Consider the following 21,471-nt stretch of genomic DNA (forward strand, 5'->3'; position numbering starts at 1 on the left):
AACTCCAGTTTCTCCACTGTATTTCACTTGGTCACAGGGATCTCTCCTGCCCTAAATACTCACCACAGAAGCAAGCAAGCTCCATCCTTTATCAATGACCACCCAGGTGAAGAAGACAGTTGTTAGGGACATTCTCAGGACTGTGACCTCCCACAGGGTACAGGATGTATCCTTCATCACAGGATGAAGGAATGGATTTCCTTAGAACTGGGGATTTTTTTTTTCTGGGAGGATCTGCTACAAATGAGGCCACGATTAGGAATCTGTCCTGGACTGTTAATAGAACGGCCAGGTCCATGGCGAGGGCCATAGAGTGCAATGGTCTCTAGGTTCTCGGGCGTGAGTCGTGCTAGACGGCAGAGGCCTTTGGGCTTCTTGCTCCGGGAGTCTGGGTCACCCCGGGACTTCCTGATGCACCAGGTAACACTTCACAGACAGACTCAGTGGAAAACCACCGGAGTGCTTAAACTTGCCCTTATTAAAAGGAGTTTCTTTGAGCTCTAGAAGTCGATTTAGCTTTTAAGTTTTCAGACCTTTTCAGTGGAGCCCCACAGGACGTGGAGCCCATGCAGGATCCAGATTACAAATAATATATTATTGTACTTATGTTCTCCTTTCTTTATTATAATCAAATTACTGATGCTCTGTTTTTTCGCCATTGCTTGGCCAAAGGCTTCGCATGACCTTCCGCATCTGTGACCTTTGCCTTCCCTCCTCTGCGGGATGTGGCTTGTAGGAAGGGGTCTTCGAGCCCGGTAGACCCAGATGGCCCGAGGGCGAGCACGAGGGTCAAGGGGGGCAGCACGGGGCGATCCCTGAAGGGGGAGGACGGAGCCCGACGGCGCCCAGGGCCCCAGGGCAGCGGGGCCTCGCACCTGCCGCGGGGCTGTGGGCGGCTCCTGGGCCCTGGCGGTCCCGGGGCGCAGGTGGACGTCCAGCGGGGACCACGGCCCTGAGCCAGCCGTCACCTTGCGAGGCGGCTCGTTGTCAGCCTGCGCGGATGCCCCTCCTGGTCCCCGTCCCCTCCGGCCCCTCCGCGGGGCGCTCGCTCCGCCGCCCCCGAGTCTCCCGGGTCTGCGCTCGCTCCTCTCCGCTGAGCACGCTGTGCGCGCTGTGCACGCGGGCGCCGCCTCGGGCTCCGGCTCTGGCTCCGTCCTTCGGCCCCGGCGGCGGTGGCTGCTGTGGCCGCGAGCTGGAGCGGGCTCGGGCTGCAGCGGCGCAGGGGCTTCCGCGGGGGAAGGCGAGGTGGGGGGGAGGGGAGAGGAGGGAGGAGGCAGGGGGAGGAGGAAGGGAGGGGGAGGGGAGGAGGGAGAGGAAGCAGGGGGAGGGAGGAGAGGGAGGAGGAAGGAGGGGGAGGGGACGGGGGAAAGGAGAGGAAGCAGGGAGGGAGGGGGGGAGGGAGGAGAGGAAGGCAGGGAGGGAGAGGAGGGGAAAGAGGGGAGGGCAGGAGGAGGGAGGGAGGAGGGAGGGGCCAGCGGGCGGAGGAGAGAGAGGGGAGGGGAGGGCGGGGCGGGCGGGCGGGGCTCTGGGGCTTGGTCTGGGGCCTGGGCGCCCTGCCGGAGTCCCGGGGAGAGCGGCGGCGGGCGGCACCATGGAGAGCGGGTGAGTAGGCGGCGCGGGGAGCGAGCCCGAGGGAGTAGGCGGCGCGGGGAGCGAGCCCGAGGGGGCGCGGGGGGCGCCCCAGCGCGACCCGGCCCCCCTCCCCTCCCCGTCCCTCTCCCTCTCCCTCCCCTTCCCTCCGGGGGCCGGGACCGCCGCCGGGTCTCGCAGGCCGGAGTTCAGGGTCCGCCCCGGCCGCGGAGCCCACTGACACTTAACGCTTTTTTTTAAGGAAATTAAGATCCGGGGCGCCCGCCTGCGGCCCAGGGCGTGACCCCGGGGTCCGGGACCGAGCCCCTCGTCCGCCCCGGGGGGGGGGGGCTCCTCCTCGGCCCGGGTCTCCCGCCCGCGTGTCTGACAGGAGGGCGCGGACGGTCTTTAGGAACAAAACGTGCGGTTTTAGGTTCGAGCGCGCGGGAGGGGGCGGAGCGAGGACCGAGCCCCGCGCAGCAGGTCGGGGCCGGGGGGGGGGGGGGGGCGCGCAGGGGTGCGGGGGGTTGGGGCCCAAGGAGGACGGCGTTGCTGGCCCGCTGGGTGCCGTCTGGGTGACCCCCGCGGTCCCTCCCCCTCCATGATCCACCCCCCTCCCTGGACCCTCCATGGTGCCCCCCCCGCCGTCCACACTCCGTGGTCCCCCCCATCCTGGTCCCCTCCCTCCCCCCCCCGCCTGGTCCCCCCCCCAGTCCCCCCCAGCGTGTGGGGCGGAGCAGGGTTGGGAGAGGGCGGGGCGCACGTCCTGGCAGGGCAGGGCGGGGGTAGGGCAGGGGCTGGGCTGGGCGCCCAGGCCCGCGTCGGTGGGGTCAAGGCCCTGGGGCGCCCCCACACCAGAAGCGCCCCCTCCCGGGGCACCCCTGGCACGGGCGGGCAGGGGAAGACTTTGAAACAGGTTATTGGCTTGAAAAGATACAACTGAGACTAGAAGCCAGGGTGAGTTGTGCTTCCTCTAGGCCAGAAATTCCTAAACCTGTTTGTTTTTTAAAGCTGGTTTTTAATCAGAATTTCCTAAAACGCTTTTGTGAAAAATAGAGCCCTTGGGGGGCTCAGCAGTGGAGCATCTGCCTTCAGCCCAGGGCGTGACCCTGGGGTCCCACGTCGGGCTCCCTGCATGGAGCCTGCTTCTCCCTCTGCCTGGGTCTCTGCCTCTCTCCGGTGTCTCTCATGAATAAATAAAATGTTAAAGAAAAAAAGGAAATTGGATTTATGCCTGCCCTCAGGTTAGTCTTAACTACATTTTGAGTATCTTAGTGATGGAAGGGGTAGGAGGATTGCGTTGGGCTTGTCGCTGCCCTAAATAGGTCTTAATCCTTAGACCCACCCTTTCATCTCCTTGATTTGATTATTCCACTGTACTCCTCTGTGGGCTCTGGTCCCTTCCTCTCGTGCGGAGGTATCAAACCTGCCACTGAGGGCGCCTGGGGGGTTCAGCTGGTTGAGCGGCTGCAGGGGGCGGGGAGTGTGTGTCCTGGGATGAGCCCCTTCTCAGCCAGGAGCCTGCTTCTCCCTCTCCCTCTGCCGCCTTCCTGCTTACTCTGTGTGTCCAACAAACCTGCCAGTGGTAGTAAAACAGAAGTAGGGCTGGGGGATGGAAACGTAAGTGTCATTAACTTTTGCAGGGCCCTGGAATGCGGAGGGAGTTTCCTGGGGCTTTTGGGTGGGTGTGATGCATGAAAGGGAGTGGGGGGGGCTAGCGCGGCCCCTCTGAGAGCAGCGATGTGGGCCTCGGCAGCTCTGCAGCTAGCTTCGGTGACCCCGGCCACCCGGCACAGCCACCAGGCCTTCGTGCACTGAGGGTCATGAGTCTGCGACACCCTTGGGACGGGAGAGAAACTTACTTGGTTTTTCCTCTTCTCCTAGATTTACGTATGAAGACTATCAGAACACCGCCAAGTGGCTTCTGTGCCGCACCAAGCACCGGCCGCAGGTGGCGGTCATCTGTGGGTCCGGGTTGGGAAATCTGGCGGACAGACTGACGGAGGCCCAGAGCTTTGACTACAGCGAGATACCAAACTTCCCCCGTAGTACAGGTATGGCTGGGCTGGGCCACGCTCGGGCTGCGGGTCCCTGGGGCCGCGGGAGGCAGCGCCTGCCCACACGCAGGCCGTCCTCTGCAGCCGTTCACTGGGGACAGTGGCTTTGGTGAGGACCAGCCCTCCAGGAGCCGGGGGGACTGCAGAAGGAAACTCCCGCGGGAGTGATTTCACAGTAGACGGGGCGTGTGCGTGGGGGGTACCACGCGGTGACAGGCTTCCGTGCTGCCCTGATCACCACCCCCAGAAAGCTCCGCAGAACCTGGCCCACCTGCTCCCCGCCCCACCACGAGGTTGCCGCATCCATGAGGTTGCCGCATCCACACGGCCCCTCTCCCCGCTTTCCGGCTGCAGATTAGACGGGTACAATGGTGCCTGCAGCCCCAACAGTCTGGCAAGCCCTGCCCCGCGTCTTCCTGCCCTTTGCAGCCCCCCCTCCCCTGCTCCAGCCCCAGGTCAAGGCACCCGCTGGTGCCGAGCAGCAAAAGAACACACGGGCTGCCGTGTTCCTGCTGACAAAAGACACATAATGCGTGACTAGGCGAGACCTGATGCCACTGACCCTTTGGAGGGGGAGAGGAGCAGACTCCTGGACGCTCTGCAGGTAGCATATCAGCATCCCAGGAGCGGCCGGGACAGGCTAAGGCTCCCCCCGAAAAGAGGCAGGTGGGGGAACCTGGTGTATGCAACACTTGGTCACGGGGCAGGACCTCGAGTCCCACGTTGGGGTGGAGTTTACTTAAAACTGGGGAGAGGCCCTGCCTTCAACTTAGGAGCAAGAAAAATAACCATGTGGGGCAACACCCAAGTCCTCATTGCTAATAGGAGATGGACTTTTGAGCAGGTAAAATTGCCCCTAGGTGACCCAGCCCCCTGCAGGATGCCGCGGTGTCGAGATCCGCTCCTGCCCGTCCCCCTTTCACACTGAGAGACTAGACTGGAGTGAAAGCCATAAACGAGGTTGAGTCGGAGCCTGTTACATATAAGAAATCGGATTAGCCCTTCCGGGTTTAGGGGTCCCCTGTGGGCGAGCCCCGGAGCAGCCCCGCACTTCCCTTTGCTGCTCTGGGTGTTGGCTTAATCTTCTCCCTTTCCCCGACCTTTTTCTATTTATGGCCTCTGAAAGCGTGCTTTCACCTAGGGTTCGTGAACCTTAAACTAATGACCTTAGCCAGTTCTCGGCCGGGGGTGGGGGTGGACCATGGAAGGCGTGAGGGCCAGGTAAAATACGGGCAGAGGTAGTTTATTTGGTTTACTTATTAATTCTCAGATAACTGGCTTCAATTACTTTATTCTGTACACTTCCACCGTCCTAACTCTTTTCTCTATAGAGCTAAAACTTTCCACAGTTGTTTTTCAAACACTTTGAAGCAAGATGGGGCGACCAGAGCAGGGAGGTGGCAATGCGGATCGGGAAAAGAAATATTAAAGAGAGAGAGGGCCAGCTGGTTTCAGCTCAGGTCTGATCTCGAGGTCGTGAGCTACGAGCCCAGCACCTCCTGGCCGTCGATGCACAGTCTGCCTAAGACTGATCAATCGATCGAATCTCTAAGAAGAGACGGAGCGAGGGCAAAATTTTCTAAGAGGGATAGCAATGACCCTGGCTCCGTTCCATCCTACCCCCCACCCAAGGGCGCCGTACTTCAGTGATTAGTAGATTGACTTTTAAACTTTATCAACTTTTTTTTGAGCCTGCTTCTCCCTCTGCCTGTGTCTCTGCCTCTCTCTCCCTCTCTCTGTGTGACTATCATAAATAAATAAAAATTTAAAAAAAAAGATTTTATTTATTTATGGGAAACAGAGAGAGGCAGAGACACAGGCAGAGGGAGAAGCAGGCTCCCTGCAGGGAGCCCGATGTCAGACTCGATCCCAGGACCCTGGGGTCATGACCTGAGCCAAAGGCAGATGCTCAACCGCTGAGCCACCCAGGCGTCCCATAGGGGAATTTTTTTTAGAAATTTCTTTTTTAAAAAAAAAAAAAAAAAAAAAAGAAATTTCTTTTTTTTTTTAAGATTTTATTTATTCATTCATGAGAGAGACAGAGAGAGAGACAGAGACACAGGCAGAGGGAGAAGCAGGCTCCATGCAGGGAGCCTGACGTGGGACTCAATCCTTGATCTCCAGGATCACGCCCTGGGCCGAAGGCAGTGCTAAACTGCTGAGCCACCCGGGCTGCCCTAGAAATATCTTTTTTTAGAATAAAGACCTGCTGAGCAGGGAGCCCTATGCGGGGATCCATCCCAGGCCCCCAGCAGACAACTTAACCAACAGAGCCACCTGGGTGTCCCTCAACCTATTATTTTTTTTAATACTCAGGGTTTCCTAACTCATTTCCGCTGTATTACTGGTAAATTTTTTTTTATAAGGTTTTTTGTCTCTGGTCCCTCAACTCTTCTTCTTGATTTTGGTTCCTCTCTCTCACCACCCATTCCCCCGGGGGATGGGTGGCCGAGGCCATCAGAGGAGAAATGCCAGATAGGGAGGCGGTAATAGCGGCTATTATGTCTGCGTGGGGAGCGGACCCACACCCCTGCGGGCCCCACCAGGGGCCTGTATTCCCACAGTTGTCCTGTGGGTCCAGACTCAGCGCCTTTGCCCGCTGTTCAGTAGCCTCTTTAGGGAGCTAGAATATACCACGAGCTCCCTTTCAAGAGTGAGGAGGCACATGGTCTAGTGAGAGTAACTGGTAAGAATATACATTTTGAGCGACGTCCCGGTGGCTCAGCGGTTTAGCACCACCTTCGGCCCAGGGCGTGACCCGGGGTCCTGGGATCGAGTCCCGTGTCGGGCTCCCCGCATGGAACCTGCTTCTCCCTCTGCCTGTGTCTCTGCCTCTCTCTCTCTCTCTCTCTCTGTCTATCATGAATAAATAAATAAATCTTTAAAAAAAAAAGAATATACATTTTGAGAATCTTAAGTTCTTGGAAAAGTGATCTAGGATGACTACATTCACTGCAACTATTATTGCTCACTTGTTCTGTTTTTACTCACTTTTATTCTCTGTAGTATGGCTTTCTCATTCTTTTCAAATTTCTTTAAAAAAACCTTTCCTCCTTTCCTTTGATACTTTGTTCACACAGAACATTCATATTCCCATAGCCTAGCTCATAGGATGTACTTACATACTTAGTAGGCTTATGATTGATTTTTTTTCCTAGTATTTAAAAAAGATTTTATTTATGCATGAGAGGCAGAGGGAGAAGCAGGCCCCGTGCAGGGAGCCCGATGCTGAGCCACCCGGGCTGCCCTGATTGATTTATTTCTACCTCCACCAAATTTCAGCTTTCCGGACGAGATCATGTGTTGCTTGTCTGCATTATACCTCACACGTTGAGCACAATGAGTTGGCTCGTAGTGGTGCTCCGTGCACATGTTCCATGAAAGCATCACCCCATTTTTTTCTCCTCTGTTTTGCATCCAGTGCCGGGTCATGCTGGTCGGCTGGTGTTTGGGTTCCTGAATGGCAAAGTCTGCGTGATGATGCAGGGCAGGTTCCACATGTATGAAGGCTACTCGCTCTCGAAGGTGAATTGGGAGCGTCAGCCTGGAAGGTTGCGGAAGGGGGGCAGAGAGGTCTCAGTCTTGTTTTATCTCTGAGCTACCTGGGCTATGTAGATTTGGGCCCCCTCCTTTTTCTTCTCCCGTGATAGACACCTTGCACAGCCGTGTGGCTGAATTGGTGAAATTTTAAAAAACCCTTTCTGATCTTTTATCGTGCACCTGTAAGGTGACGTTCCCCGTGAGAGTTTTCTTCCTCATGGGTGTGGACACCCTCGTGGTCACCAATGCAGCCGGAGGACTCAACCGTGAGTTTGAGGTTGGAGATATTATGCTGATCCGTGATCACATCAACCTACCAGGCTTCAGTGGTTGGAACCCCCTTCAAGGGCCCAATGATGAAAGGTGCGTATCTGTCTGTTGAATTGAATTTAACTTCATTATTTTCTTATAGCTGGATAGGGTCTAAGGATGTGGGTGGGAGTTAGGAGAGAGCTCATGTGGTTCCAGTAACCTGAGATTGCAACCTGTGCCCTAGGTTCGGAGTCCGTTTCCTTGCCATGTCTGATGCCTATGACCGGGACATGAGGCAGAAGGCTCACAGTACCTGGAAACAGATGGGGGAGCAGAGAGAGCTGAAGGAAGGCACCTATGTGATGGTGACAGGCCCCAGCTATGAGACCGTGGCCGAGTGTTCCCTGCTGCAGCAGCTGGGGGCAGATGCTGTTGGTGAGACGGGGGTCGCGGCTGGAGGGCTGAGACGGAGGGACCTACCAAACAGGGACGGAAGGGGGTAAAAGATTTGAGACCTAGGTGGCGGTCTGAGAGACTGACTCAGGGAAAATTGAGTTAAACTGTTCTGGGGGGTTTTAAAAAGATTTTATCTATTTATTCATGAGGGAGAGACAGAGAGAGGCAGAGACACAGGCAGAGGGAGAAGCAGGCTCCCTGCGGGGGGGCCCGATGCAGGACTCGATCCCGGGACCCTGGGGTCACGCCCTGGGCCAGAGGCTGACGCTCAACCGCTGAGCCCCCCCGGGCCTCCCTCCATGACTGTTTCTAAAGATTATCCTAAAAAGATATATTATTAATAGCCACTCTGTACCTGGAAGATGGAACTGCATCATTAGAACTGACTTCGAAATGACCAGAAACAGGTCTAGAAATAACGGTAACTTTGTAAGAAGTGTGTAAGGCCCTCCAGGCCCTCCGAGGCCCCACACTTGCTTAAGCAATACAGAGAAACCTAAGCTGGGTAGGAAACGAGCCGCTTCTGTGGAGGACTTTTTTGAGCCGTTACATGGCCAGTGGGTCACGAGTGGAGATGAGGCCAAAAGCTGAAGAGTCGTTCGAGGATCCTGACGGTGGTTTCCCTTTCTCCTCATCAGGCATGAGCACGGTGCCAGAAGTCATAGTCGCGAGGCACTGTGGACTCCGGGTGTTTGGCTTCTCTCTCATCACTAACAAAGTCATCCTGGATTATGAAACCCGGGAGAGGGTGAATCATGAGGAAGTGCTAGAGGCGGGGAAACAAGCTGCACGAAAACTGGAACAGTTTGTCTCCCTTCTCATGACCAGTATCCCACCTCCCGGCAAAGCCGGCTAACCGGCCGTGCAGCGCCTGGCCTCCCGCTATGGGATCCAGCGCCTACTACCTACTTGGGCCCTTGCGGGGTCCCGTGCCTCTGTCCTTAAGTAGTAGGAGAAAGGAGAGGAGGATCCCCGTCTTTCGCCCTCCCCGTTGCTGTCACCCCCCTTCTTCTCCGAGAGCTAGTGCCAAGGCCTGCCTCGCACACGCCCGGGCTGGTGAGCCTGTTGAGCTTGGCGCGGTAGCTACTGCTGCCCTTCAGAGACGCGCTTTCACATTCCCGGGCCCGTGGTGCCCCCTGCAAAGCACCAGAGCCCGCACAAGGGCCGGTCCAGCCCAATACCTCGTGGGCTTTAATATCACTGTATTCCGAGAATAAAAAGAAGGATGAAATGGCATCTTCATTTTTGTGCCGTTTGGGGTGAGACGAGGGGCCCAGGTCCAGGTTGGTGGGAAAGACTGAGGTGACCCGTGTGGTGTGACGGCTTCTGACACTGGCCGCGGGGGGCTGGGAAGAGGTGGTGTCGGAACACGGGGAAGAGCGGCCAAGCCAGGGAGGAGACCTCTGGATGTTGGGAGCTGAAGGAGGGGCTGACGTCTGACACCAGAAGGAGGAGGGGAAGCCCGCTGTACCCCACCTCACCGTTGCGCCTCTGTCCTCCGTGTCCCCATCTGTGCTCCCGTGGAACCTGACTTGGTTCCCTGACCTCAGCTGTTCCCTGGGTGCCACTGCCTCCTTAAGCCCCAACGGTATTTCCTGTCGGGATCTGCCCCTCTGGACCCTCACCTCCCTGTAGTTCTCAGCACCCCTCGTTCCTTCTCTCTCTCCACCATCAGTCACCCCCCCAGATCAGAGTCCCGCCAGCCCAGGCCAGTCTGGCCCCTTGGCTCCTCCCTCCTCCTCTTTGAGGGCCTCCTTCCCTCCTGTTGCTTCCTCCTGGGTTCTAACCCTCCTCCTCACTTGTCCCTCGAGCCTCCCTGTGACCCCGTTGGGGCATTGCCCTTGGCCGGCTCACTGTGCTGTTACCTGGCTGTTACCTGCGCAGAGCAGTTTGCTGCAGAACCACACCATCTTCGCCTTTTGAGAAAAGATCAAGTTGGATGAGCCACTCACTATGATATGTCAGTTGTCCATTGGAAATTTCGAAAACCTCTCAAATCATCCTTGGTTTGGTAAATGACCTGTCAACCTGAGCCCAGCACGAGGAAAAAAGCTTCTGGAGTCGCCCCTGTCCCCACTCTTTGTTTTGTCATTTCTTTGTACCTCCACCAGCTCTAAAACCCTACGTGGGGGGATCTCCGGGGGGCTCAGCGGTTGAGCATCTGCCTTCAGCCCAGGGCGGGACTCCGGGGTCCTGGGATCAAGTCTCACGTCTCCCTGCAGGGAGCCTGCTTCTCCCTCTGCCTGTGCCTGTGCCTCTCTCTCTGTCTCTCTCATGAATAAATAAATAAAATCTTAAATAAATAGATAAATAGATAAATCCCTATGTGGACCTTTAGGCACTCTGCTAGCATCTGTCATGTGTCCATTAGAGAGCTGGTTTAGAGGGAAATACTATGTGTCCTTTAAATAATATACGGCTCTAACTTGTTCATCTAAGGAGACAGTTTATAAACATTTTTTTAAATCAAGTTAATGAATTCTATAACTCAGCCAAGAAAATGTTAAATTGGGAATATGACAATGGTCCTCTCAACCACCCTTCAATCTTAAGACGCATACATGAAACCATTAACTTAATGTAAGCTGGTATAGAACATGTATGAGTTCCACAGAATGGAGCCCAAAGGATAAGCCAGTTGTATATACTGTACCTTGAGGATTGGGTCGTGGGACTCGATCCCGGGGCTCCAGGATCACACCCTGGGCCGAAGGCAGACGCTCAACTGCTGAGCCACCCAGGCATCCCTAAATGTTCTTATCTTATTTTATTTTATTTTATTATTTTATTTTATTTTATTTTTTAATGTTATTTTTTTAAACAAAAATGCATTTAGTGCCTTAATTCAAGAGTCTTAAGTTTTTTTAATTCTAAGTTAAAGTATGTAAAATGAGATTTACACAAGTGTTTCTTATTATATTCATGTTGGGACTTTAAATATGCCCCCGTGGTGACAGAAAACGAACATTGTTCACAGTAACTACTATAAACTAGGGTGTGATAAGAATAGCAGGTGTAGGCACGTAATATCTAATCGTAAGTAATGAGTACTCTGCATTCAGGTAGAGTTCAAGGTGTAGGAGTTGAAGGGAGAAAACCTGAACACAGAATGCTTTCTGTTTCATTTTTAGAAGCAGCTTTATTGAGATAATTCACATGTATTAATATTCATTTAAGAGAAATAATTCAATGGTGTCTAGTAGAGATAGATAACATATCAGGTAACAGAATGGTGCTTAGTAGCACTGATAACAGATAAGTGCAGTCATCCCCACTTTTAGGTGAATTTTAGAATATTTTCATCAACTCAAAGGGAAATCTTGTACTTATTTACTCTGCCCCCAACACAACCTAGCCCCAAGCAGCCACTAATCTATTTTCAGCTCCATAGATAGAACTCCCATGGACTTTCAAGTATATATGGGATCATGTGGCCTTTCTATCTGGCTTCTCTCACTTAGCATGTTTTCAAGATTCACCCAAGTTTTTTTTTTTTTTTTTTAAGATTTTATTTATTTTTTCATGAGAGACACAGAGAGAGAGAGAGAGAGGCAGAGACACAGGCAGAGGGAGAAGCAGGCTCCATGCAGGGAGCCTGACAAGGGACTCGATCCCAGGTCTCCAGGATCACACCCCAGGCTGCAGGCATCACTAAACCACTGCGCCACCAGAGCTGCCCAAGATTCACCCAAGTTGTAGCATGTTATCCATGCTTCATTCTTATGACCAAGTAAGACTCCACTGCATGGAAACACTGCGTTTGGGGATGCCCAGGTGGCTCAGCGGTTAGCGCCGCCTTCAGTCCAGGGTGTGACCCTGGAGACCCGGGATCGAGTCCCACATCAGGCATCCCTGCATGGATCCTGCTTCTCCCTCTGCCTGTGTGTCTCTGCCTCTCTCTGTCTCTCCATTTCTCTCATGTATAAATTAAAAAAAAAGAAAGAAACACTGTTTTATCAACTCTTCAAAGTGTCAACCAATTGGATCAGTTTAGGTGAGCAAGAGAATAAAAGCAGAAAGTCAAGGGGTATAGGTCTGGGGATACTCTCCAGGGAAGGGTAGTTCTTGAAAACAGCCCGTGATGAGTCTACTGCTCTCTAGAGAGGCCTGGAAAATGGGTCGATTTTCTTACATCTCAGGACAGGTGTCAAAACACACTGCAAGGCAGGCTTCCTGCCCTGGCCCTATCATGGTCATCTTCATCAACACCAATAATGATCATTAATCATGTACTTTGTATAGAACATTGTCCTAAAAGCCATACAATAAATTGGTAAAAAGACAAGGGCTTCCAATCTAAGCAGGAGACCGGATACATCTGAATCAGGGACACCTGTGTGGCTCAGTTAAGCGTCTGCCTTTGGCTCAGGTCATGATCCCAGGGTCCTAGAATAGAGCCCTGCGTCAGGCTCCCCGCTCAGCCTCTGCTGCTTCCCCTGCTTGTACTCTCTCACTCTTCTCTCTGTCAAATAAATCTTAAAAAATAAAAGCTGAATCCAGTGTGCCCTCTAGACCTACTTTTAGTCTTTTCCTATGTTGTCATCATTTGGAAAATTTTTGGAAAAGGAACATGTGAAAAGTAGTATATGCTAAGTGCCAATGATAACATGTGCTGCAGGGATTCAAAGAGAACCAGCGTGGCTGGGAGGGGGAGGGCACCGTGAGACTTGGATTAGGCCTTGCAGGAAAAATACGACAGAAGGCACCCCACGCAGGCAAATTCAGGAATGTTTGACGACCGAACAGAATAAAATGGCAAAATTGAAGAATTTGTGAGTGGGAGCAGTGGGAGATAAGGTGGATGGGGCTGGATTGTTCAGGGGTGTGATTCCAGGCTGGGTGAGATCCACCTTCTCTAGGCAAAACGGCCAACCATGGAAGGCTTTTTAAGTAGGGTTGATGGGGATTCCTGGGTGGCTCAGCCGTTTAGGGCCTGCTCTTGGCCCAGGGCTTGATCCTGGAGACCTGGGGTTGAGTCTCACATCGGGCTCCCTGCATAGAGCCTGTGTCTCTGCCTCTCTCTCTCTCTCTCTCTCTGTGTGTGTCTCTCGTGAATAAATAAATAAAATCTTTAAACAAAAAATAAGTAGGGACTGATGAGTGAAAATCACACTACTGTTTTGATGGATAGAAGTCAGACTGGAAAAAAAAAAGAAGTCAGACTGGAAGCAGAAATGGTTGCTTCGGTGTTAGAAACACTTTCACCCCAAATTAGCTAAATACAATAGCATAATTGGTGGTATTAAGTATTTAATTTTTAATCAGGTTGGTCTTTTGTAGTGCTTAAAAGAATACAGTGTTATAAAATATAAAGGCAAAAGTACAAGCAACTTAGAAATGAAAATATAGGGCAGCCCGGGTGACTCAGCGGTTGAGCGCCGCCTTCAGCCTGGGGTGTGATCCTGGAGACCCTGGATCGAGTCCCGCATCGGGCTCCCTGCCGGGAGCCTGCTTCTCCCTCTGCCTGTGTCTCTGCCTCTCTCTCTCTCTCTCTCTCTGTGTCTCTCATGAAAAAATAAAATCTTAAAAAAAAGAAAATATACACCGAAGTCAAGTTAGTGGTTTTCTTTTTTTTTTTTTTTAGATTAAAAGTTTGAACATAGTTAAAAACCTAAGTGACGTAAGATGTGCACAGTGAAGTTTCAGTTCCATCCTGTTCTCTATCTGCCTTTCTTCCCCACCCCACTGGTAACCCCGTAATAGTTTCTAGTGCATTCTTCCTGGATCTATTAAAAAAATTAACAAACGCAAATACATATTTCTTATTTTGGCCCCTTATCATCCATGGAAGTCCATACATTATGTGCGTTGTTATGCATCTTACTAGTTTTTTTTACATCTTGGAGGGATTTTGCATCCTTAGTGTGCTTCCTGGATGACTTAGATCAGTGCTGTCAAGGGCACATGTTTGTCACCTCAGGGTTTGTAGAAGCGAGGAAGAACATGGCCTTACTGAGTTTTGTTGTTTTTTTTTTAAGATTTTATTTATTTATTCATGATAGTCACACAGAGAGAGACAGAGAGGCAGAGACACAGGCAGAGGGAGAAGCAGGCTCCATACTGGGAGCCCGACGTGGGACTCGATCCAGGGTCTCCAGGATCGCGCCCCGGGCCAAAGGCAGGCGCCAAACCACTATGCCACCCAGGGATCCCGGCCTTACTGAGTTTTAGCCGCTTCCGGTCCATTTGCTGCTTGCCATTAGGATAGAGACAGAGACACCACTACCTGCTGTCCCTTTAAAACAAGAGGGTGGTAGAGAACAGAACTGTTTCCTCTGCACGGTGCCCTCTGTCTAAATCTGATTTGGCTTGGATTTTCATTCCTTTTTCCTTTGTAAACTGGCATCTGCTTTTCATGACTCCTTTGTGTTTCTAAAGGACATCTTCTGAACAAACACTGGCTCTCTGCCTGGTTTTTCTGTTGTTGTACACTTGGACTTTAATGGAAATGGAAAATTTCCAGACCTTAATCTTTTTTTTCCAGATTTTTAGTTTTGGACTCAATAAGATGTGATATTGTTTGGAATGAGTCCTTATTCTCCGGTTTTTAGGTCAACCCCCCCCCTCCCCTTCCCCCCCCCCCCCCCCCCCCCCCCGCCCCGACACTCCATTTGTTTTTCAAATTCACTTCCATTCTGAGTTGTTTTTTTTTTTTTTAGGAAGTTTACTGTCTCACTTGCCAATCTCTTTTTTTCTTGTTTTCTTTCTCTTCTCTGTTATTCATGTTTTGTTTTGTTTTTTTAATGCCATTTTGTTTGTTGGCTATTTGATTTTCACCGTAGTCTTCCTTTTTCATATTTTATTTTGGACGATTTCTACCAAGCTCCTGCTAATAATTTTACAACAAAAGATTAATAGGAATCGGAGTGCCTGGGTGGTTCAGTTGATGAAGTGTCTGACACTGGATTTTGGCTCAGGTCATGATCACAGGGTTGTGAGGCCGAGCCCAGTGCTGGGCGTGGAGTCTGCTTAGGATTCTCTCTCTCCCTCAGAAGAAAAACAAAACAAAAACAGGGGTGCCTGGGGGACTCAGTGGTTGAACATCTGCCTTTGGCCCAGGGTCCTGGGATTGAGTCCCACGTCAGGCTCCCTGCATGGAGCCTGCTTCTCCCTCTGCCTGTGTCTCTGCCTCTCTCTCTCTCTCTCTGTATGTCTCTCATGAATAAATAAAATCTTAGAAAAGAAAAACAAAAACTTTAGTAGGAATATAGTACTACTCTATGTGTAGTACTATCTGTTCTAGTTCTATCAATACAACCATTGAAAGGTGTCTAAGGTCAGTTCCAGCTCACAATAGCTCACTGCTCCCTGCCCTCAGATAATTATATGCAGTCACTATCATCGTTAGTATACCACCAAGTCCATCAAACAAAGTATGGAAATAATTTAATTGCTGTCAGCAATCAAGTTGATATTTGGCACGGTGGTTGTTTATGATACACATGTTTTCAGTGGAAAGGTCCTCGCTCTGAACACCCATAGGTAGGATGTGAGTGCCTGAGCACCTGAGCTTGGGGGCCAGGAGAAAGTCATTGCCTTGGATGCTTACTTTGCCGGCTCTCCCACCTCCCTCACAGGTGGGTAAGAACCTCTAGTATTTAAAAAAAAACAAGAATGGGGGCAGCCCCAGTGGTGCAGCGGTTTAGTGCTGCCTGCAGCCCAGGGTGTGATCCTGGGGACCCGGGATCAAGTCCCACATTGGGCTCCTTGCATGGAGCCTGCTTCTCCCTCTGCCTGTGTCTCTGCCTCTCTCTCTCTGTGTCTCTCATGAATAAATTAAAAATATACATATATATATAAAAGAAACAAGAATGGAATTATGGTAGGAGTAATTTTGGGTATTTTCTGCTGATCTGTCATTCTTTATGGCTGTCCAGCTTCTGAAATATTTCCTACCTCCTGACTCTTCACCAAGACAGCGTATGGCCGGTCTAAGGACTTGTTAGCAGGATTCCCAGAGATTGAGGAAACTGATCCCTGTTTTGGTTCCACAATACTTGATGGAGGAATGTTCGTAGACCAGGATCCACTAGCCTGGAGAGCCCGAGAGGGCTGCCTTCCACGACCAAACCACATCCGGCAGTAGTGGTGTGTATGTGCAACCCTCAGACATGTGAGGTGCCTCCAGCCACGGAGGGGCTCCTGGCGTAGTCACACCTGTGTATGAGTACAACGAGGCGGGCCGGAGACATCCTGCTGTGTCTCCATAGAGTCTAATGTGACCCTCACTTAGCGTTTTCAGTAACAATGCACTGTTCTGCTAAAGGCATTGGATTCACGATGTTTGTAGTCCTGTCTGAGTTGGAAAATGTGTTCATCTCTCTGATTGAGTTATTTTGTGCCCTTTGGATAAATAATCCCACTCGTTTTTCCATCAAGGAAAAGGTCTTGGTGTCGGTGTCAGGGCTTGGTGTCAATCCATACCTTGTATTGACATTTATCACCATAACGGCCACTCAGATAATCATAACTTCTACCTGACAACCCTGGATTGCATCTGTTTGTGCATTTTATTCTCCATTTGTTTTGAACTTTGTCCTTTTGATAATCAAGTGTATTAAGCCAGAGATGCTGCGATATGTGTGTGTGGGTGTGCACCTTGCACGTGTGTGCATATGCATGTGTATGCAAAAACCAAAATTATCAACTTATAAGCTATCGTCTGCCCATAAAACCTTGAAAAAGCTTGAGGCTTTTCAACGTCTCAGACAGGGCACTCTTCACATGTATTCTTCTGGGTTGCAGGGGAAGAAATGAACACACGAGGGAGGCATGTTTATTCGTTTACTTAATAAATGTTCCAGGGACTAGGGAACAGAGAGGAACAGGGCAATGTTCTGGCCTTCACGGAGCTTACACTGGGGGATTTAGTTTACAAATAAATACAAATGTGAAAAAAAACTCTAAGGAAATGGTAAACGTTAAGAAGAAATAAAGTGAGGGAATGGATGGCAATAGAGGAAGGAATACCATTCCACACTCTGCAGGACATCTGTAATAAGGCAGACGTTAATGAATGTTGGCGAGACAGAAACAGGAACGCTCGTGTATTGCTCATGGGATCGTAAAATGTTGTTGCCACTTTCTCAGAAAGTTAAGCTAAAACTACCATAGGACCCAGCAATTTATGTCTGAGTATCTACCAGAGAGAAATAAAAACATTCACCCAGGGATGCCTGCCTGCCTCGGTTGGTAGAGCTTGATCTTGAGGTTGTGAGTTCAAGCCCCACACTGGGTGTAGAGATTCCTTAAAAATAAAATATTAAAAAAGTAAAAAAACCTCACTATATCCACATAAAGCCTTCCACACAAATGTTCACAGCAACATTACTTATAATAATCAAAAAATGAAATAACCGGTAAACAATATATATCCACATAATGGAGTATTATTCATCTATAAAAAGAAACAAACCACTGACACCTGTTATGTCATGGATGAACCTCAAGAACATGCTGAGTAAAATAATTCAGATACAAAAGAACGTGCATGCTATGATTCTATTTATGTGAAATGTCCAGAAAACACAAACCTGTAGAGACAGAAAGTAGATGAGTGGTTTCCTGGGGCTCAGCGTGGAAATGGAAATGAGATGGGTATAAGGGATCTTATTTAGGGTGTGAAAATGTTCCAGAACCGATATATGGTGATGGGTGCATCGCTGAGAAAAGTACTAAAAGCCATTGAATTGTACACTTGAAATGGGTGCATTTTATGATATGTAAAATATACTTCGGTAGGTTATTGGTTTTTTTTTTCTTTTTTTTAAATAAAGTAATAAAGGAACGAGAGAGTGGGTTAGTGCAGGCAAGGCCTTCCTGGGGAGCTGGCATTTGACCAGAAGCCTGGATAAATGAGGGAGCCAGCGATGCAATGATTGGGGAATAGTGTAGATGCATAAAGTTTCCAAGGAGACTTAGCAATTTAGGTGGAGCAAGAAGGCCACGGTATTCGAGTAGAGTGAACAACAGGAATTATGGGAAGTAAGGTTGAAGATGTAGGCAGGTATTGTAGGGCATGGTATGAAGTTCAGGTTTTCGTTTGAGCATGACGGCACTTTGAAAGGATTTTTAACTGGTTTACCTTAAAAAACAAAAAAACAAAAACAAACAAAAAACAAAACAAAACCCTCACTACCTGCTTCATAGAAAATCAGTGGTATGGGGCAAAAATGGAAGTAGGGAGACCCGAAAGGGGACTACTGCAGTAGACAAGGCTAAGAGTTGGCTTTGGCTTGTACCAATGGTGGTGATGAAGCTGGTAGGAGGAGGTCGGATTCTGGAGATATTTTGGAGATGGAGCAGATAGGACTTGTTAGTTTATTAGAAGTTGAGTGTGATAAAAAGGGAAGAATCAAGAATCGCTCCTAAGTTTTTGGCCTGATATATTGGGTAAATGGAATTGCCCTCTACTGAGATGAAACCCTTATTATTATTATTATTATTTTTTAGAGATGAGACCCTTAAAAGTGGAGCAGTTTGGGTGGGTAATCAAGAGTTTGCTTTTACAGCTGTTAAGTTGGTCTAGACCTCCAGGTGGACACGAGGGGTATTCAGTTGGATAAAGGAGTCTGGAATCAAAGAAGGATGTAGGCTAGATAAAGACCTTTGGAAGTCATTGGCATACAGATGGCATTAAAGCAAATCATCTAGATCCCATATAGGAATAGAAATCAGGGTGAGGGGAAGGATCCAGCAAATAGCTGAGAATGATCATTAGTAAGGAAGTAGGAAAATCAGAAGTAGGATGTCTTGGAGGGCAAGTGAAAAGAGCGGTCAAGGTCACTGCTTGACAAGGAGTCTCAGGGCAGCAACGATGGTTGGACGGGACATCAGAAGGAATGAGAGAACGAGGAAGTAGAGACAACATGTACTACCTCTTTGAGCAATTTTCCTATGTAGGGAAGTGCTTGGCTGGAGGAAGGATGTGGGGTCAAGGAAAGGGGCTTAAAATTTTTATTTTTTATTTATTTTTTTAAAGATTATTTATTTATTCATGATAGACAGAGAGAGAGAGAGAGAGAGAGAGGCAGAGACACAGGCAGAGGAAGAAGCAGGCTCCATGCAAGGAGCCCGATGCGGCATTCGATTCTGGGACTCCAGGATCACACCCTGGGCCAAAGGCAGGCACTAAACCGCTGAGCCACCCAGGGATCCCCGGGGTTTAAATTTTTTTTTTTTTTTAAGCTTTTTAACAATGGGAGACATTTTGAAATGGAAAGAATCCAACAGGCCTTGGCTATGATGAGGGAGGAGACAAGAGGGGTAGTACTACTGTCTGGGAGCTAAATGGGACCTTTACTTGATAACTGATACCTTATAACTTGCTACTGTTGCAGGACAATAGGGACCCCTGGGCTGTGCAATAGGGACCCCTGATAGTGAAAGGATATGAGTCCACCCTAGGAGCTTGGCTTCATAGGTGTCCATAAGAGAGCAGGAGAGAAAGTTCTGCAAGGTGGTCCCTGCCAGGTAAGTACTGTTACGTACTCTTCAAAGATACTGGAAAGAGGGATCCCTGGGTGGCGCAGTGGTTTGGCGCCTGCCTTTGGCCCAGGGTGCGATCCTGGAGACCCGGGATCGAGTCCCACATCAGGCTCCCGGTGCATGGAGCCTGCTTCTCCCTCTGCCTCTCTCTCTCTCTCTCTCTCTCTGTATGACTATCATTAAAAAAAAAAAAAAAAAAAAAAGATACTGGAAAGAATCTGACCTGTCTTCCTTGGAACCTCAACACTCAAATCCAGGTTAGAGACCCCAAAGCCTCCAGACTTTGGGGGCGTACTTGAATAATGTGGCCAGGTTTTGAGATGTGGAGGGAAGGGAGCAGTTATAAAGCTGTTTGAGTATGGAGGAAACGCCAGTACAGAGGGAAGTTGTGGTTATTATTTTGAAGCTTTTTTTTTTAATTAGGTTGGGCCATTGTTGTTATAAATAGACTGAATCCCCTGGAGTAACCGCTGCCATAATTGTTCTAAAAAAACCATCGATGCTGGATGTCCAAAGTTTGTAGCCAAATTTTAAGGAAAAAAAAAAAAAGCTAGTAGAAAAGGACCTAATCTATGGTCTATGGTGAGAGGGAGGAAAATACCCCAACTACGGCTGGATCTTTTTTTTTTTTTTTTTATGGCTGGATCTTTAATGTGAGTAACTACAGCGTGTGACGTGTACACAGTACCTTGCAGCCTACAGAAGATTTTGCATTCTTTGGGTTTTTTCCTTTTGGTATTTATAGAGCCCATTGAGCAAGTATCTCTAATGTTATTTTCATTTTCACTTTTCAGATGAAAAAAGAGAGGCTTAGAGAAATGTCACCTGACTTCTCCACCATCACTTAGCTAAGGAATGGTTAATGGAGGACTCAGACTCAGGACTTTCCATATCTGTGCATCTACAGAGAGTGACGTGGGGGGTATTGTGTGAAAACATCACCTGTTTAGATTGGATATGAGAGGTCTGAGAGGAGTTAAGCTTGATGTCAAATTGGAGATGAAATTTGGGCAGAGAGGAGCAGTCTCCTACCGTCTGAAAAGGATTATTGATGCCGATGTAGAAGAATCAAATTTATGCCGTGCAGCTTTGGAGAGTTAAGCCAAGCACAGGGAGAGAGACTCCACTCAGTGAAGACCCCACAGAAAAGAAATCGTTGAGTTGAATTCTTGAAATGTTGAAGCAGGGGCCAGCAGAGTATCTGGCAAGCCTGGAGAGGGAAATCTTCCATCTAACCACCTCTAAAATTCTATGCAAATGAAGTCACTTGGAACAAAAGGGCTTGCTTGCAAAAAGCTTGAGTAGTGCCCTTTCCCCGGCATTCCAGTTACCTGGAGGGAAGGGGGAGGTTACTCGGTACTTTCATGTTGCAATGACCACGTATCCACGCGTGTGCATTTCCGCTTGACTTGCTCCAGGACGGGAACTGCGAGGTGGGAGAACTAGCTCGGGAGAGGTGGGAGCTGATCCCAGACAAGAGTGGGAGCAATTCCGGCAGGTAGACCAGGCGGGTAGACCAACCCTTTGCCTTAGCCGTTGAGAAATCTTGGGCGGCACACCAGGAGGCATTCACCAGGGGACTGACGCAGAGAGGGTGGGTGGAGTGAGTGCTCCCTGGCCCCTTGGTGGTTTATGTGGTTTATGGGTGGGAGCTTTGCACAGAGGAGCAGTCAGCGGTGAAAGAAGCCGTTTGTTCCAGGAGAGCAGTTTAGAGGAAGGAGGTTTGTGTGGGCAGTGGCGTATGAGCAAAGCGTTTGTGTGGAAGCAGGTTACGGAGCCAGTGATGCGCATGGGAGCACTCCTGAGAAACAGGGTCTGGAGGGAGCTTGCCCAGCCGGTCTGGGTGCGGGGTGACAGCAGGGGTCTGGTTCGGTGAGGAGGGCCACAGGGGTAGAAGGAAGAGTCCTTGCTGTGGCCTTTAAAAATAGATGAACAGGGCAGCCCCGGTGGCTCAGCGGTTTAGCGCCGCCTGCAGCTCAGGGCGTGATCCTGGGGACCTGGGATCGAGTCCCACGTCAGGCTCCCTGCATGGAGCCTGCTTCTCCCTCTGCCTGTGTCTCTGCCTCTCTCTCTCTCTCTCTCTCTGTCTCTCATGAATAAATAAATAAAA

The 21,471-nt window shown here is 50.0% G+C and overlaps 1 protein-coding gene across 1 annotated transcript; it reads left to right on the plus strand.

The window, feature by feature from the left end:
- Positions 1–1,488: 1,488 nt before the first annotated feature.
- PNP (purine nucleoside phosphorylase) lies at positions 1,489–9,110 on the plus strand. The gene is made up of 6 exons (XM_072772681.1): positions 1,489–1,602; positions 3,454–3,623; positions 7,048–7,151; positions 7,354–7,529; positions 7,663–7,853; positions 8,513–9,110. The coding sequence occupies exons 1-6, from the start codon at positions 1,592–1,594 to the stop codon at positions 8,728–8,730; spliced, it is 870 nt and encodes a 289-aa protein (XP_072628782.1). The 5' UTR covers positions 1,489–1,591; the 3' UTR covers positions 8,731–9,110.
- Positions 9,111–21,471: the final 12,361 nt, after the last annotated feature.

Source organism: Canis lupus, chromosome 13 (assembly GCF_048164855.1).
Source record: "Canis lupus baileyi chromosome 13, mCanLup2.hap1, whole genome shotgun sequence".
Lineage (NCBI taxonomy): Eukaryota > Metazoa > Chordata > Mammalia > Carnivora > Canidae > Canis > Canis lupus.